The sequence below is a fragment of the Mauremys reevesii genome, linkage group 1 (genome assembly GCF_016161935.1).
Source record: "Mauremys reevesii isolate NIE-2019 linkage group 1, ASM1616193v1, whole genome shotgun sequence".
Lineage (NCBI taxonomy): Eukaryota > Metazoa > Chordata > Testudines > Geoemydidae > Mauremys > Mauremys reevesii.
The window spans coordinates 267,585,869-267,603,240 of record NC_052623.1 but is presented as its reverse complement, the minus strand read 5'-3'; the positions used below and the strand labels follow the sequence as shown (position 1 = coordinate 267,603,240).

Sequence of the window (17,372 nt, the reverse complement as noted above, 5' to 3'; positions counted from 1 at the left end):
AGAGCACTGTAGCTACCCCCCTCTGTCTGTGTAGGAGGCTCTGCTTGTAACTTGCAACCAGCACTGTATTCACATTAAAATTTATCTGAACTCCCAAATAAATCTGACCATTTTTGGAGCATCAAGATTAGTTAGTTCCTTAGAGTATAGTCTCTGTGGCTTTGTTCAATCTTGTACTTTTAAGTAACTCAAGAGAAGGAGCCTCCACCACATCTTCTGGGAAACTAATCCAGTCTACATGGACCTCACTGGTAGCAAAGGATTCCAACTATCCAGGCAACATTTTCCTTTATTCAGTTTCATCTCATGAAGTCTAGTTATACAAGGCTGTGCTCAGAGTCTGTCTCCCAACATAGGCAGCACAAAGCTGTAGCTGGGCAGGCCTCTTTTGTAACGGGAACTCAGCAGGAGGGAGAGCTACTCCACACTGGCCTCAGCATAGGGGCCTGGCCAGAGAAAAAGGTTGCCACTAGAGCATCTCCAGGGGGATATGGGCAGCTTGTTGTAACTTACAACAGCCTTCAGGCTACTCTAAGTCCCAGGAGCAGAGCAGTTTCCCCGACCCCGCAGGGGCCATGAAGATGGTATAAAGCTACCTCTGCCACATTCCCTTCCAAGATGCACTGAATATGGCTTATCATAGCTCAGGACCTGGATGCACTCAATACTCCTTCTCCAACAGCGTTTTCCTATATACATTTGGTCCCTCAAGATCCTTGATTACTGTGGTTGCTCTTGTCCAACTCCCATTCAAACAGTGTCACTCTGGCCGCTAGAACCCCTCAGAGGACAAAGCATGAGGAGTGCTTTTTAAAAGAAAAGTTGGTGCCATCATATTGCACTGTAACACTCCAAATGGGATGCTAAGAAGCCTGCCCTGTGATCTCTGCCAGTCAGAATTCAGAGCTTAGGGAGAGTGTGTGTGGCCAGAGCTGGTGAAATGTGGTTTGCTGGAGCTCCATCAGTGACATTTTCCATTCCTATAAGCTACCTCTGACACAGCTGGCAGCCTCTGCTCACAAGGTCAGGACTTACTGCCAGCTCAGGCTTGAGGTGTGGCAGCTGAGTCTGTGGTTAGAACCTACCACTGGAATAGCAAGGGATGCTGCAGGACACGATTGAGGTGGACTACTGTGTTCTGCAAGGATGTGTTCGCCCTCTAAGCCAAGCCATAGCACACCTAGAAACATAGGACACCCTGTGTATATAGCCTTATGTAGCATGTACATCACAAAGCAAGGTGCAGTGATGTCCACCATAATTCTGTTCAAGGAGTTAATATCCCCCTTAAGACAAAAGGGACATAGCCTTATGCACAACCTTCATGTCCCACCTCAGGTCCCAGAGGGATGAGGAGAAGCAAACAGATCACGAAAAAGCCAGTGAAAAGGGGAAGGAAAATAGAAATGTTATGTTTTTCTTTATTAGGAGGCATCCATCAGCATATTAAAGCCCATTCAAGTCTTCCGGAGGAGCCTACCCCTAGCTGACCTTCTTGAGCCACCCACAGAGAAGATGACTACAGAGTCCAGAAACAAAACAAGTAAAAAACATATAAATCATAAATTAATGCGCTTAATACCCTTGCTCGCTGCCAGCTGGTACATGTCATCCTTAGGGAGTGGGGAGAAGTCAAAACCTTCACCCCCAACAGATCACTGCCACAAACAGAAAGCCACTCTGTGGAACTGGGACTCCAAAAAGGAGAGAGAAAGGGAAGGGGGGTTGGGAGGAATCCTTTCTTCCCCTGATTTTTCTTTTTCCCCTTGCCTTGTGTTGGGGGTGAGGAGCCTTAGCTATGAGTTCCAGCTGGGCTTTCCAGCCCGAAGGCAGCACAAAATGGGGAACTGAATGGTCATGTAGCAACAGGGCGAACTGTAGGGTGGGGGTGGGTGATTTAATACTCCATGCTCCTTACATCACATGTCTAAAATAATCTCCATCTGCAGGCACTGTTTTCCCCTCCCCATAAGACTGTGTGCTGTTCAACACGTTCTCTGATAGAAGGCTGTAGAACCTCCTCCCAAGTTTTATAATGATCACACATCTTGGCACCTATGCACAGGGAGGGGTGCACGTGATAAGCTGTGCATCCTCAAGGAGCAAATCTGGTTAAGGCCAACCAGGAGCAAAATGTGAGAGGGGAAATGACCAAAGAAACACATGGACCAGAGTCCCCTGAGCCAGTGTGAATTTCACAAACCTCCTCCTTTTGACTAGTAGAAGGTTCACTTTTGCCCATGTACTGCTGAAGATGGTTTCTCTCTGATAAAGGCCAGTTCCCTTCTCTTTCTTTGGGGAGGGTGATGCTACACATGGGAAGGGCTCCAGGCAGCCCTTTCCTTGCAGGATTTCATCAGTCCCTTGTTGGTTGATGACCTGTTTACATCTACCACTAGTTCTATGCCTCAGCTTGCCTGGGTTCTCTTTCTCTTCCATAGGAAACAGCAGCCAAAGCAGGTGGAGAGGGGGCAGATTCCTCTAGCATCCTCACACCTACCTAGAGCCAGCAGGGGCAGTCGAATTGTAAACAACATCTGAAGTGGGAGAGTAGAGAGGCAAAACCCTCTGGTCCCAGGGTAGTCAGCAGTGGAGCGAGTGATCCTGCTGACTTCCATCTAGTGAGGGCAGATCAGGAGGAGCTGTTCTTGCTGTCCATAGTCATCCCTCTTCAGTTGCTATTTTTAGCAGACACAGGCAGCAGAAGAGGAGGGATGTACCCTTCACACTCAGAAGGGTCTCCTCCGCAGGTGGAATCATATGGTGCAGGGAGGGAATTCCTCAAAGGGTTTCCCACAGTAACCCCCTACCTCAGCCTCTGAGTTGGGCAATGGAACGCTGGGGAAAATCATCCAGGCAAAGAGAGAGGGAAGGAAAAAGTGGAGGCTGGAAAGAGTGTAGACTTTGCGCCCAAGTCATCCCAACTGCTCCCATCTGAAGCAGAAGAGGAATCCCTTGCTGAGCTTATACAGAAAATCACTGAGGACGAATCACCATGTGAAACAGATTTTATCAGTCTCTAATGTCTTTCCTGCCCACTGTGTCAGCATATTCAGGCATCATCAATAAGCTTTTCACCATTTGCTTCCTCCTTCCTCCTGGCCTCTCGCTCTCCTGCTTCCTCTTCCTCCTCTGCCCCATCTGAGAAGACGTCCTTCTGACCATAGCTCAGGGTGGTGCGTGCTAGATCCACTTCGATGGGAAACACATCTGCGTCCCGGAGCACGGCGTAGCAGTCGTCATTGTACTTGGACATGGTGGAGACAAAGCGCTGGAGCTGGAACACGATGTCCTGCACTGCAGAGGGGATGGGTTGGAAGTGTGTCAGTGGGGAATATTGCAGATAGTGTTCTCCCTCTCACATGCACTCTTGCTTTTTCAGTGACCAACCACCATGTCCACACCCCGTTATCCTGGATTTGAGGGGTGTGTGTACCCCAGAATGTGATTAAGCTAATTGCAACTAATCTGTTCCCCAGGGTTTTCAGAACCCACAGGAGTATCTCTCCCCTCACCCTCAAGCCTGTGTCCAAGTCTCCCTCCCTGAGATTAGCCAAATATTCCTATGCAGCAGTCACATCCATGCTCTGTGCACAGCTGTCTCCCAAGCACTGTAACAGAAGGGTCCATGAGGACCAGAGACCCAGACTGGATGAGGTCAGTGAGATGCTGGCAGCAAGTGTTTCTGGGCTAAGATGAGGAGGGACCACAAGGGCAAAGAACCCCTGTCTGGATGAAGCCCATAGGGGCCATGAAGGAGGGCAGTGACACTCACCATGTTTCTGGTCCAGCAGTTCAATCTTCTCCAGCACATCCTTCCTCATCCTGGCAAAGCGCGTGCGTGCCTCCTGGCGGCAGCGTAGGACTAAGCGATACTCATAGTTCCCAGTGCTGACCCTGTAGAGGGGCTCACCCAGTGCCTGCCAAGAACACCACACCATTTTAGAGACTCCCAAAAAGTTCACAGTGCCAGAGGCTTACTGATGTGAACTCATGAACCTCAGGACACCATGGGATCCTGCTGCAGCCCTCTTGGGACCATTGAAACACAGCACAGGAACCACTGATGACTAGGAACATGGAGCTAGTCCTAGGCAAGCTACGAGCTGGAGCCCAGAGCTCTGGGCATCCAAATCTACTGTTAAAACGGCCACTTCAAAGGCCAAACACATAATAGCAGGGATGAAGAAATGAGCATTACCGTGACACAAGGGAATGGGACTTATATCCCTTTCAACCTGGAAAGGTGAGAACAGATGGCCAGCCGGTACTGGAGTTCTTAGCTGAGTTATTGAGAGAGGCACCAGCACCCAACAAGACTGGTGCCAGAGGCCTAACTATTGTACATAGAATATCAGGGTTGGAAGGGACCTCAGGAGGTCATCTAGTCCAATCCCCTGCTCAAAGCAGGACCAATGCTCAGATCCGTAAATAGCCCCCTCAAGGATCGAACTCACAACCCTGGGTTTAGCAAGCCAATGCTCAAACCACTGAGCTATCCCTCCCAGAGCAGTGGAGCTGCAAGTTTTTGCCTGGAGTTGAGCAGAGCCGGAGCACAGCTCCAAAGCCCTGTTGAATATATAGGGCAAGTCTATCCAGGCATCCGTGTGTTGCCTACCTCTAGTCATGGCACTGGAAGTCAGTAAGGGTGGAACTACCGATTGTCCAACAGCACATATTTGAGAGAAAAGCGATGGGGTCTGTCAGCACAGGGCACAGTAGATAGTGCTTCTTCCCTACACACATATTTGCTTCTGCCTGTGGGTCTGGAATGTACCCGTAATTCATGTGTGCCAAAGCCCAACAATGGCACCCTGCTGGGCCAGAGGGAGAGATTTTCTTCTCCCATTTAGCAGGATGTATATCATCATCAGGCGTTGGGTTACTCAAGTTTTACTAGTTGCTAAGAAGGCACCACTGTCTGGTCCTCTTGAGCAAAGAACTGGGCACCAAGGAATGCAGAGTTCTAATCTCAGCTCTGATACTGAGTCCATCTCTGACCTTGGACAAGTCCACATCCCCCTTTTATAGTTGGGGAAACGGGGCATCCACAGGGCATCTTTATTTACCTTACAAGTTGTTGGTAAGGATTAAGATTTGTACAGCACTTTGAAGATTCATAAGGCTATATTCAATGCTAGGAATTATTTTCCATGCCAATTTGAGGATTTTACTGGATTTTTGGAAGTCTTCCAATTATAATTATGAATATTTGTTTAAGTACATTGTCACTAGGAGAGATTCTCCTGAAATCAATTTTCCTTAAACAACTACAAATGCAATTTACAAACAAATTTGCATTAGTGTGGGATGCAGAGTATCTAATACAGGACTTTAGATAAACTGCACATTATACTCAAGTGAAATCCATTAGGATAACACTGTATAGTAATCCTTAACACATACTAGTATTACTAGAAGAGTAGGAGAGACAATTCAGTGAGCATGCAATAGAGACGATGACTGGTCCCAATGGTTTGTGATCATGGGATGTGTTTCATAAACGGTATCAGTTATATTTTCTGCGTAGCACTCAAAGACCTTTATGTTTGAACACTAACAATTTTAATGTATTATTAGCAGGGCTAATGTATCGCTGTATGCAGGCACATGTGTGTTTCTGTGGGTTGCATGTGAGGGAGGACAAAATGCTATAGAAATACAACCTGCAATCTGTACTCACAATGCAGCTGTATTCCTCATCATCCATCTCCTTCACTTTCAGGCAGTAAGACTACAAAGGAAGGATTAAAGAACAGAAAACACCAAGGGTTAAAAAAAACCCCATCACCTGCACACAAAGTACGGTGTAACCGAGTTTCCAGGCAATCAGACATGTAGGGGGCTGAACCAGATGCAATATCTCAGAAGGAGAATGAATCCCGTTTCGAGAAAGGGGGAGGGTAAGCATGCCCCTCCTAGGAAGAGGAAGGGGCTTGTTATTTATACTACAGTAGCACCCAAAACGTCCTGGACCCTGGATAGACATACAGGAAGATTCTGTCCCTCCCTAAAGAACTTACAAGCTACTAAAAAGCTCTGTGCTGTGTATGGTTTGGGGCACTACCATAGCAAAAAGTCACCAGGAATAAAGACGAAAGCAATGAAACGATTAAAGGGCTGAAAGGATTGATTTAAGAGGAAAGATTTTCAATTGTCTAGCTTGGCTAAATAATGGCCAACTATAAGTATCTAAAGGGTATTAATGCCGGGGAGAGAGAGGAAGTGTTTAGGAGATTCCAAGACGGTAAATCGTGTAGGAGCTCCCTTACAAATAAGGATATTAAATTTAACTAAGCAATATGTCATGTAGATATCAGGAAATATATCTTAATTGTGAGGTCTATTAGGCTGCAGAATAGTCTCTCAAGGGAAGTAGCTGAAGCATGTTTCTTGGGTCCTGGAGACTGGAGAAAGTGCTAGAGAAGATAAGGTATGGAATACTCTTGACCGGGAAATGGAGTACATGTGAATGAATAGGTCTTCTCTGTGCTCATGTGCTATGATTCTATGAAACCGAATCTCTCCCAGATGTTAAAAGAGAGAGAACAGCTCACCAAGTACTCAAACTTGACATCCAGGTATTTTTTGATGGTCAGTCTTGTGTCAGGAATGGCTTTGTTGAGGTACGTGTTCAGGTCAGTCAGCATCTGCAGAGAAATCATGTTAGTAAAGTTACAGCGCTAAGGAGGAAAAGGAGCATTACAAGGGAGCTAAAAGGACTTGATGGCCTGCTGCAATGAGCTAGGGCACCCTCAGTCTCGTTCACAGCGGGGCAGGTGTCCATGTCACAGCATGATTGGTACTAATTGTTCCCTTTTGTTGACAGTCTTAGCAGAGAGCTCAAGGACGAAAGGGACTATGTAGATGTAAGTACATTATCAACAGATGTGGAGCCTCCAAGAGGAGGACAGGCATACTGGAGAGTGAGCGTGCAAGTGTGACGGTCTAGTTGGCGGATGGCCAAAGGGGGAAGTTTGAACAACCATGTTCAAATAACTCTGCAAACCACAGATACATTTACAACGTCTACTCTGTCTTAACTGTCTACACAGTTCCTTTAAAGAAAGTTTCTGAAGTGTTATTTCTAATTCTTCCCATCACAATTTTTAAGACCATACCCTCAAAGACAGACTCCTCCATTTCTGGTCTCCTCTCTCACCATTCCCCCCCTTTCTCCTGTAGGCTGATGCCAATCCCCTCTCCTGTGCTTTGATTCTTTACCGGTTTGATAGTTTTCAGTAGGCGGATCCCAAATTTCTCGATGCTGCGATGGGCATCTGCAAATTTCACAAAGGCTTCACTGGCAGCTGGCTGTGGTTCCCGTACACCAATGACCGAGAAAACATCTCCAAATGCTGAGCAAATTAAAAAAATACATACAAAAGAAGAAGGGGCTTATCTGGAGAGAAGCCTCCATGTCTGATATTAAAAACCATTCCCACAAGCTAGAATTTGGCCAGGAGCAGTGTAACAATCCTATTCTCGCAGAATGCCAGAGGTTCCTTAAAGACCACAAATAGTCAGCAACTCACTTTTATGTCTCATGCGAAAGATGGTACCTATGGCAGCACAGTGCCCATTAACACCATGCTAGGGAATTGTTTCTGAACTGACTCAGAAGGAAGTACACCACTTCCTCACTCATTTCTACAGTATCTAGTTTTCATTTGGGGTCATGGTTCAAGTACTGATTAGGCCTGATGCTTCTGAGATCTGATAATATCATAGACATCCACTCCCCCATCCTAGGGTGGTCAGCCTGCTACAAGTTTGAGGACTGAATTCCTTCCAGTGTATTTACCTCTGTGTGTCTGGGAGAGTTCAAAGAAAGCTCTAAGGAGACTCTTGGTGTGCTCTGTCATGCCTGTGGTGGGAGAAGAGAGAGAGAACATACAAATCATCCCACTGACACAGTATCCTCCCTCCTCCAATCCAATCGAGATGTCTGACAGAAGAGGGCAATTTACCTTTATACAGCTCTGCAGTTTTCTCCAGCTCCTCCAGCCTCTTCACCAATCCATCTAGAGGGGAGCAAAGAACCAGAGAACAGGTGGTTATGATGCTGAAGTCCAGGGGAACATAGGGATGTGAGTGGCTGAAAGGAGAAGGCATTTATTTTATATGAATGGTTGAAAACATTTCCACCTCCTCAAAAGTATGGCTCCTTACCCAACAGGTAAAACTTAAAAAATTAATCCAAACAGGATTCAGAGTTGTATAATTCGGCTCACCACCTATTTGAAATTCACTGGACAGGTCCCTGATTTTCACTGTTCTGTTGTGTCCTGTCAATCCAGCTACCAGTTAAGGAGCCCCAGCAACATTATGTCAAGGGCTGTAGATGCAATCATGATATACAGTGACACAGCGTATTTCCCACAAAAGGTGGGCAGCCCTATTTACAACAGTAATAAATGACAAGAAGGCACAATCCTGAGGGAAGAAAGCAGAGCTTGTGTTTAAATAAGACAAATTAGAAGGAGGGACGGGGTAACTGCTAGATAATTACTGCACCCCTCAGAGGAGAAAGCTGAATGAATATCACAAGAAATGCCCAGGTTCATGCATAACCTACCGCTATACTAAGACAGAAGAGGTTGCACATGAAGAAATGCCTGACAACCATTAATACAACATCTTTTATCCAGACATCCCACAGTGCCTGACATATTCATTTATTATTTGGGGCTTGAACATATGGACAGTCATGAACTCCTTGACTATTAGAAGTTGAAGTCTGGACCACAAGTAATTGGCAAAGTTGTTTTCCCTACACTTGGAACCAGGTTTAAAATTTGACCTATAGCCCCAATCTCACAATAATTTAGGCATTCTTAACACACTTGAAAAGGTTAATGGAGAATCACTTCATTCACCACTGAAATGCAGCTACATCCAGACTGGAAGGTGGCAGCTGTATAACAGCACAGAAGTACAGAACTTCCATATCCATTTGGGACTGCAGAGGGAATTTCAGGTTTGCATTTCTTAGGTGTGACTGACACCATTATGAGGGACATATCCATTCGGCCAGGGAGACTTTTTTGAACCCAGGTTTATTATGCACATGGGACACTTGCAGGCAGCATATTTCACACAGGGTTACTATAAGGTGTGACGTGACACAACAAAACTGAAACAAATGCCTGTAGTTGGAATACAGTTAAAGAAATGATAGACAAGACACTAGCAGATATGAGGGCTGTTGCTTGTTGGTATAATTATTTTGATCTTGCAAAATGACTGTTGTGCCACAGAATCAAAACGCTGCGAGGTTGCATTACCATGCAGTCATAACACTGCAATGCTGCACAACAAAAAACATGCAGGAATCTCTCACTGTCCTGTAATCTAAGTACATGAGACTGTGTCTCATGCAAGTATCAGGAGAGGTGCCTGCCTTAGTCAGACCCCTTGCCCCATAGTACTACTGGGCACCAGCTTAACAAACACTACCCACCATGGCATTATTGGATACCAGCTTAACTGACATTGCCAGTAGCCAAACAGGAAGGTGCCTTTCTGTATGCTTACCGTTGCAGAGGATGGCTCGGCTTAGTCCCAAGGCATCTGCTGTACCCGAGCTCATGTTCTCCACCAATCGGTGCTTCACTTTCTTCAACACTACACCCAGCAAAAAAGTGTCAAAACTCAGGATCAGGGTAATTTCCAGAGTGACAAAGAACACAGTTAACAAAACTCAGGTTTCAGGTACCAAACTGGCTAGATTGAGCCTACCTTAGCAGAGCTCAGAGGAAACTGAACAGAAAGAGACTGCCACAGAAATTAGATGCAGGGAAGATCTGAACCTGGGCCAATGCAGGCATGTTCCCTACAATATGTTCTCTATTCAAGTCCTATATACCCCAGGCAATGGGGCTTCCACAACTTCCTTTGGAAGACACAGCCTAATAGATCTCACCATAGGAAATATGTCTTGACATTCAAGACCACATCTTGCTTACTTTACTCAGCTGATTAATTCCAATTAAGTTAACAGAACAGTGTGACAGTAAGGCAAGTAGGATTTAGTACTCAGCCAAAATTTTCCCTTTGCTTAATTTTATCTCATGACTCTTAGGCCTGGTCTACACTGGTCTGTTATTTTGGAATTAGCCGAGTTAATTAAAAAAAAAAAAAAATTCCGTCCACATGACCAAACCTGTTTTTTTCAATTTAAAGGGCTCTTTAATCCGATTTCTGTACTCCACCTCAGCAAGTGGAGAAGCGCTTAAATCGAGATCGCAATCCCGGGTTAAAGGCATTGTTGACACAATTTGACGTTATTGGCCTCCGGGAGCTATCCCAGAATTCTCCCGTGACTGCTCTGGACAACACTCTCAACTCCAATGCACTAACCAGGTGAGCAGGAAAAGCCCTGGGAACTTTTGAATTTCATTTCCTGTTTAGTCACCATCAGCACAGGTGACCATCCGCACAGTCCACCATCCCAGGCGACCATGCAGAGTCTACCATCACAGATCACGCAGTCCCAGATTCGCAGACGAGCTCCAGCATGGTCCGAATGGGAGGTACTGGATCTCATTGCATGTTGAGAAGACGAGTCTGTTATGGCAGAACTATGTTCCAAAAAAAAGGAACGCAAATACGTATGCTAAAGTCTCCAGGGCCATAACGGAAAGAGGCTACTCCAAGGACACAGAGCAGCGTCGTACAAAAAATCAAGGAGCTCAGGCAAGCGTACCAAAAAGCCAGGGAGGCGAATGAGCGGTCTGAGTCACAGCCGCATACGTTCCACTTCTACTGTGAGGTGCATGGAGTCGGGAAGCTCACTAGAGCTGCAAGTGCGGGAGAGCAGAGTTTGTGGTGAAAGCGTGAGCAGAGTGTGCGGCGGAAGCTGTGCGGCTCGGTTCACAATGGCTGAAAAACAGCAGGGAATTGTTGCCTTCTGTAGTTTGCACGCGAGCCCAGGATAGACAACATGGAAAAATTAGCTAGCGATGCAAGAGTGGAAGAGCAGAGCTTGTGGCAGAAGCTGTGCTGCTCAGTTCACGGTAGCCGAAAAAAGGCGGGAAATGGTTAGATAAAAGAGTAGATAGAAAGACAAAAGGATATGAGAGGTGGATTTCATAGTACCAGGAGAGAGGCGGTGCACCGTACTGCACCACCTGCTGGCAGTATGGCGTCTGCCATAGCTTTCACGGAGGGAGGATCAAGTGACGGCACACACCCAGAAACACCTGCGAGAATGTTTTTGCCCCATCATGCACTGGGAGCTTAACCCACAATTGCAATGGGTGGCGGGGACTGCCTCGGTACTATGGACACACTCCGCCAAATTCACGCGCTTTAGCAGGGATACACAACACCGAATGTATAAAATCGCTTCCAAAAATTCGAATAGAATAAGTTCGAATTAATTTCATACTGTAGACGTACCCTTAGTTAAAAGTCTTTGTACCATCCTTAACATTTCCTCCCCTTGTTTGGTGATCATTCCTTTCAGATTCCTGAAGATATTTATGCCCTTTTTGTAATCCTATGACTACTATAAATGTATTTAGGGCATGATTTTTCAGAAGTGCTGAGTGCCTGCAGCTCCCAGTGATGCCAGCTGAAGTTGTGGATACTTGGCACCTCTGATAAATCAGGCCCTTTGCTCTTATTTTTTCTCAGAAATCCATTTCCCAGCCCCTGTGCATTTTTGGCTGCTCTTGTCTGAGTTTCCTTTAGTTTGTCAGCATCTTCACTGACAGGGGAGAATGAAAACAAAAGAAAATCCAAAGAAATAAATAAGAGGGGCTGCCCTTTACTATATGCCCTGTTCAGCTTTTCCAGAGTGCCGGGAACGTGGTCACGTTTAAAGAGGACACTCAGGTAGGTTAAACTCAAAATGTAGCTTTTGTTTAAAAAAATGTTTACAAAACCCAATATGGAGAGAAATGTCCTAATGATTATCTAAAATAAGATTAACTGAAGACAGGAGTTTTGGACTGGAATCTTTCCATGCACTGTCAGAAATCCAAAAACACCAGCAAGGGCAGACTGAATGAAAGACAGCATGTGAAACTGACTTCTCGAGTTTCACTGTCCAAACTGAACACAATGCAGAAAGCAATAACAGCAAAACTGATAAAATTAAATTAATTTTAAATAGTCAGGTATTATTAGTAACACAGAGAAGGACTTTAAAAAAACCAACAACTCAAGTTTTACTTGTGTCCATTTAAAGGAGATAAAATAACAGCAAATACTGAAACAAAATCTGATTTTGATTTTGCCTGGGATCTCCTCACCACCCTCCTCCTACCCGGCATATAAAGGGAGAGAGAGAAACCAGCACGTCTTACCGATATCTAAGGACTTGCCCTGCTTTGGGTCGGCTTGGAGTTTGTTGTAGTGAATCGTCACTTCTCCCTGGATGGAATAGCAAAGCCAGAGCTGTTGTTCTGGAACTGAGCAGCAGGGGCCTCCTCTACTGAAGGACAAGAGTTTATAAACTGTGACCCAGCCTGTTCCATTGGACTGTTCCTACTCCTTACCTTTACCACCTGTATCATTTTGGCTACCTCGACTTTGGTTTTCCCTTTTACTGACTTCCCATTCACTCCTGTGATTTCATCGCCAGCTGCCACAGTTCCATCTAGGGCTGCCGGAGTGTTATCAAATACCTAGGAGACAAGAGGAACAGTAGAGGAAATATGGAGCCAAAAAGGAGTGCAATTAGTCTTACTTATGGGCCAGCCTCTATTTCGCTTCCCTTCCCAACCCATAACATTTAGACACCCCCAACTCTCCGAGGAGAGTTCAGCACACAGTTCCTTCTGGGGCTTGTTATCTCTACTTTGTGCATCATCTACAGCAGGATTTCTTGAAGTCTAATACAGTGGTTCTCAACTTTCCAGACTACTGTGCCCCTTTCAAGAGTCTGATTTGCCTAGTGTACCCCCAAGTTTCACCTCATTTAAAAACTACTTGCTTACAAAAATCAGACATAATACAAAAGTGTCACAGCCACTATTACTGAAAAATTGCTTACGTTCTCATTTTCACCATATAATTATAAAATAAATCAATTGGAATATAAATGTTGTACTTACATTTCAGTGTATAGCATATAAAGCAATATAAACAAGTCATTGTCTGTGTGAAATTTTAGTTTGTATTGACTTCACTAGTGCTTTGTATGTAGCCTGTTGTAAAAGTAGGCAAATAGCTAGATGAGTTGATGTACCCCCTGGAAGGCCTCTAAGTACCCCCAGAGGTACATGTACCCCTGGTTGAGAACCACTGATCTAGTACATCACATATGGCATTCCCTGCTCAGATCCCTTTGAATTTTAATATGCTTCCTGCACTCTGCTGATTCTCAGGTGGATGTGTGAATTCAGGAGTCTTAACCCTATCCTTCCAGAACTATTCCCAGCTATGGTGAGAAACTTCCGTTTGCTGGCAAAGAAAGAGGACGCTTCGCACTCTGACAAAAGCAGAAAATATAAGGTTCTCCATGTCCCCCCTCAGCTTCCATCTGTCAAGTTTAACATTGCTTCACAAGGACAATCATAATACTCTCCTCTTCCATGAGTGCCCACCTGAACAATATAGAGACAGGGACAGTACTGTGCTCCTCCCCCAATGCTGATGCCAATCAGATTCTGAGCATCCTTCTTCAAGGTTACTGTCCCAGGAACGGTGGGGATCCCACTAGAACAATATATAGAGAGAGAAATAATCACTGACACAGATTGGTATAGCAGTATCTGCGTGCAAGAGCTAAAATGTGTAATCTGAAAATATACCAGATGCTTCTCATCTGAACTAATCATCTTACTGCTGCTGTTTAGCCTTACAGCCCAGATTGGAAGGACCTTGCCCAAAACATGACTTACATATGTTTATTTGAAATCACTAAGTTGAACAAGAGGCTAATAATTACATATGTGATAATGGAAGCAGTCTAGTGAGCAAATCCAGTGCTGCAGTCAAAACCAGGCCCCTGTCTTCTGTCACTGGGAATGGAGAGGGAGAACTCCCAATATATCTTTTTCAGAGTGTATGTGAGGAATAGAGATAGAAAACACACTCCATGACACACTGTGAAGCATACTTAAGACCCTCAAATATTTTGGTGGCTATTTTTTTCAAATCTCTGTGCAAGACTTAGGTGAATAAATGCACAACACAAATATGTGGGGATGAAATAGGACTGACAGTGAGGACTACTCTCAAAACAGAGTCCCTCTATTTACTCCGCAAAAACCCCTTTATTTCCAAATAAAATTCTAGTGATGTCATGCTGTGGGAGGTCCACATGACTGTCATAGATCTATGGATTATTATATTATTACATTTTAGTCACAGGTATATTTAGTAAAAGTCGCGGACAGGTCACGAGCAGTAAACAAAAATTCATGGCCCATGACCTGTCCATGACTTTTACTAAAAATACCAGTGAATCAAACTTGGGTGTGGGAGGGGTAGGGAGGTTGGGGCACTGGACAGGGTGAGGTGGGCTTTGGGCGGCTCTTAGCTGGGAGGCTCCCCAGAAGCGGGGACATCCCCCTCACTCAGCTGCTACGCGGAGGCATGGCCAGGCAGCTCTGCTTGCTACTTCTGCTTGCAGGCACCACCCCCGCAGCTCTTGGCCAATGGGAGCTGCGAAGCCAGCGCTCTGGGCGGAGGCAGCCCACAGAGCTACCTGGCCACACCTCTGCTTATCAACTGAGCAAGGGGGATGTCCCCGCTTCCAAGGAGCCCCCCAGGTAAGCACTGCCCAGAGCCCACCTCACCCTGTCCAGTGCCCCAACCCCCTACCCCTCCCATACCCAAACTCTGCTGCCGGGGGTGCACGGGGGCCTGTGATTATCCCAGCAGCAACCGATGCGCCTGGCACAGGGGCACCCACGCACACCGGATGCTGCAAAAGTCATGGAATCTGTGACTTCCCTGATCTCCGTAACAAACTCGAAGCCTTAAGGATAATACATTCTCCTGCCATTTCTTCCTACTTCATACTTCCTTCCCTACCATTCCAGCAGAGTGCGCCCCTTTAGAACGTATTAACACTGCTGTGCAATCAGCAAATTAGGAAGAGTTATTGTAGAGCAATAGAAAGCTTTTCCCTCTGCTCACCACCACTGCAAGGCTCCATTTCCCCTAGCCATGGGGAGTAAGAGATCAAGACTGAACAATTAACCTAAATCTCCAACACACATCACCAGGAGTGAACAACTCTGCCTGCTTTGAGCAGGTCCTGGTTGCAGCTCTTTAGGCATCATCTACACTTAAAACTTAGGTTGACCTAGCTTTATTGCTCAGGGCTATGAAAAATTTCAAGTCCCATGCAATACAGTCAGGTCAACCTAATCCCCACTGTAGACAGAGTTAGGTTGACTGAAGAATTCTTCCATCAACCTTATCTACTGCCTCTTAAAGGAGATGATTTACTACAGTGATGAAAAAACCCTGCCATAGCTGTAATATGTGTCTACACTACCACAGCATAGCAGCAGCACTGCAGCTGTCCCATTATAGTGTAGACATATTCTTAGTGATAGTCAGTTGTTGGGAAAGGGAAGTGAAGCACTCACAGTTTATCCTCCTCAATGTCATAGTCCAAGTCTCCAAACATTGCTCTGGCTGGCTGGAGTCTTTTGACCTGAGATTCCGTTTACACCAAAGTGCCTGGGAAGAGAAAAAAAGAACAAAACCCAGTAAACATAGTTATCTGAATTCATCTGCGCTCAGCAGCTAAAACAGAAGACTCAAACTGTGCCCTCTGTCAGCCCCTTTCTCTCTCTCTTCCAGTGGGGGATGGAGCTGTCTGTCCCTCTCCTGCCTTGGGGAAGAAAGATATTTCTGATTCTTCACTCTCGGTTGGGGATGGGGATAATAGTGCTGATTTTTATTGTTTCACAAGCTATACAAGTACTGGCAATGCTTAGGACAGAACACAGTCCATTTTGGAAGATGATTCTTTGTGTGTTGTATCTGCTTGCACAATACTTTTAAGTGGTATCTGGAGTCTTATCCCCTTCATCCACTTACTATTTCAGTTTCTTCTGGATTCTGAGGCAAGTCAATACGTATCACACTCTTCTCTGCCTCCTTCCTGCGGGGGCTACACACAGTTTCCCCTCACTGCTTTTTCACAGGAATTCTTCTAATTACTGACAGTTTGGGGAAGTATCTTTCTCCAGCTCCCTCAGATTTCAGACAGGAGTGTAGCAAACGTCTCTCTGCTTCGCCCTCTCCTCTGTCACAGTAACCGCGCAGCGGTTCTTCTCTGGGTTCGCACCATGTTCGGAGTCTCCCCGTTTCCGTCCCGCCGTTGGGGTGGCTGGCACTGGATACGGGGAGCCTGCCTGCGCGCCGGGGTGGGTCTGTGAGAAGGTGCCCGTGCTGTGCGGCGACCGGCCAGGTTCTGCGCTGCCGAGGGGCCCAGCGGGGTCGGTGGCGGCTCGACATGGGGGTGGGATGGCTGCCAACCACTGGGGGATCCCTCTCTGCTGCTCGGGGTGAGGTGACACAGCAGGCGAGGCGCAGGGGCCAGGCGGGCACGGGGGGGGGGGGGCTCTGGAGGGAACAGCTCCGGGGGAGGGGGGAGAGCGGACCCAAGCTATGCCCGGGAATCGGGGGGGGGGGCAGGGGCTAATGGGGACCCCTCAGGCGCCCCCCCCCCGGGGGCTGGCAAAGCTGATATGGGGGAGGGGTTAATCACTCACCGGAAACGGCTGGCTCGAGCTGGGTACCTGCATCCACCTGCCGCCTCTACCTGTCAGAACACCGCTCCTTCACGTCACTTCCGGGCCGGAAGCCTCCTACCTAACCTCCCCCCACCCCCGCTTCGCCTGCCGGGGGAACCAGGTGTCTAGAGACCCGCCCTCTACCCCCACGCTCTCCTCTCGCGATAAGACGGGCCGGATCCCGGAGACAGAGGGGGAAAAGGAGAGCGGGTTGCCATGGAGACGGAGAGCGCTCGGCGGCTCTCGAGCCAACCGATGGAGGAAGGGGCGGGGCCTAGCTCTGGCTCGCCCCCTGCCGCGCCCTGTTCGGGGGAGCCGCGGTCTCTGGTCGGGGGAAGGGACAGGAGGGCCACGGCTGCGGCGCCTTGTCCCGCCCCGCAGCGGGGCCGCTTGGGAGCCTCTGCCGAAACCCCGCATCCCCTGGCAGCGAGAAGCGCCCAGGGGCGCCCGCCCGCCCGCGTCACGTACTCTGCCTGCGCCCTGCAGCGGGACGGGGGTGCGCGGCCGGGGCAGCAGCCTCGGGGGTTCGGCTCCCAGCCCGTCTAGAGCGGCCGGGGCCGCAGCGCGCCCCTCTCTCCTCTGCAGTGGTGAGAGGAAGGGCGGGATGGCGGCGCCTTGGGAGGCCTGGGCTCGTTTCCCAGCTCTGCCACCGGCCGTGCAACC

General features: G+C 47.3%; 1 protein-coding gene across 2 annotated transcripts; it reads right to left on the bottom strand.

Moving 5' to 3' along the window:
- Window positions 1-1,071: 1,071 nt before the first annotated feature.
- Window positions 1,072-16,870, bottom strand: PICK1 (protein interacting with PRKCA 1). Of its 2 annotated transcripts, none has more exons than XM_039487723.1 (13): window positions 16,689-16,870; window positions 15,555-15,648; window positions 13,557-13,668; window positions 12,507-12,635; window positions 12,315-12,381; window positions 9,538-9,627; window positions 7,971-8,024; window positions 7,805-7,867; window positions 7,225-7,358; window positions 6,558-6,650; window positions 5,684-5,734; window positions 3,776-3,920; window positions 1,072-3,297 (listed from the first exon to the last, which is right to left on the bottom strand). In XM_039487723.1, exons 2-13 carry the CDS (start codon window positions 15,593-15,595, stop codon window positions 3,053-3,055), a joined length of 1,224 nt encoding a protein of 407 aa, XP_039343657.1. In that variant the 5' UTR covers window positions 15,596-15,648; window positions 16,689-16,870; the 3' UTR covers window positions 1,072-3,052. The 2 variants fall into 2 exon arrangements, with proteins under 2 accessions (XP_039343657.1, XP_039343667.1); XM_039487733.1 differs by lacking the exon at window positions 16,689-16,870 and adding an exon at window positions 16,012-16,506.
- Window positions 16,871-17,372: the final 502 nt, after the last annotated feature.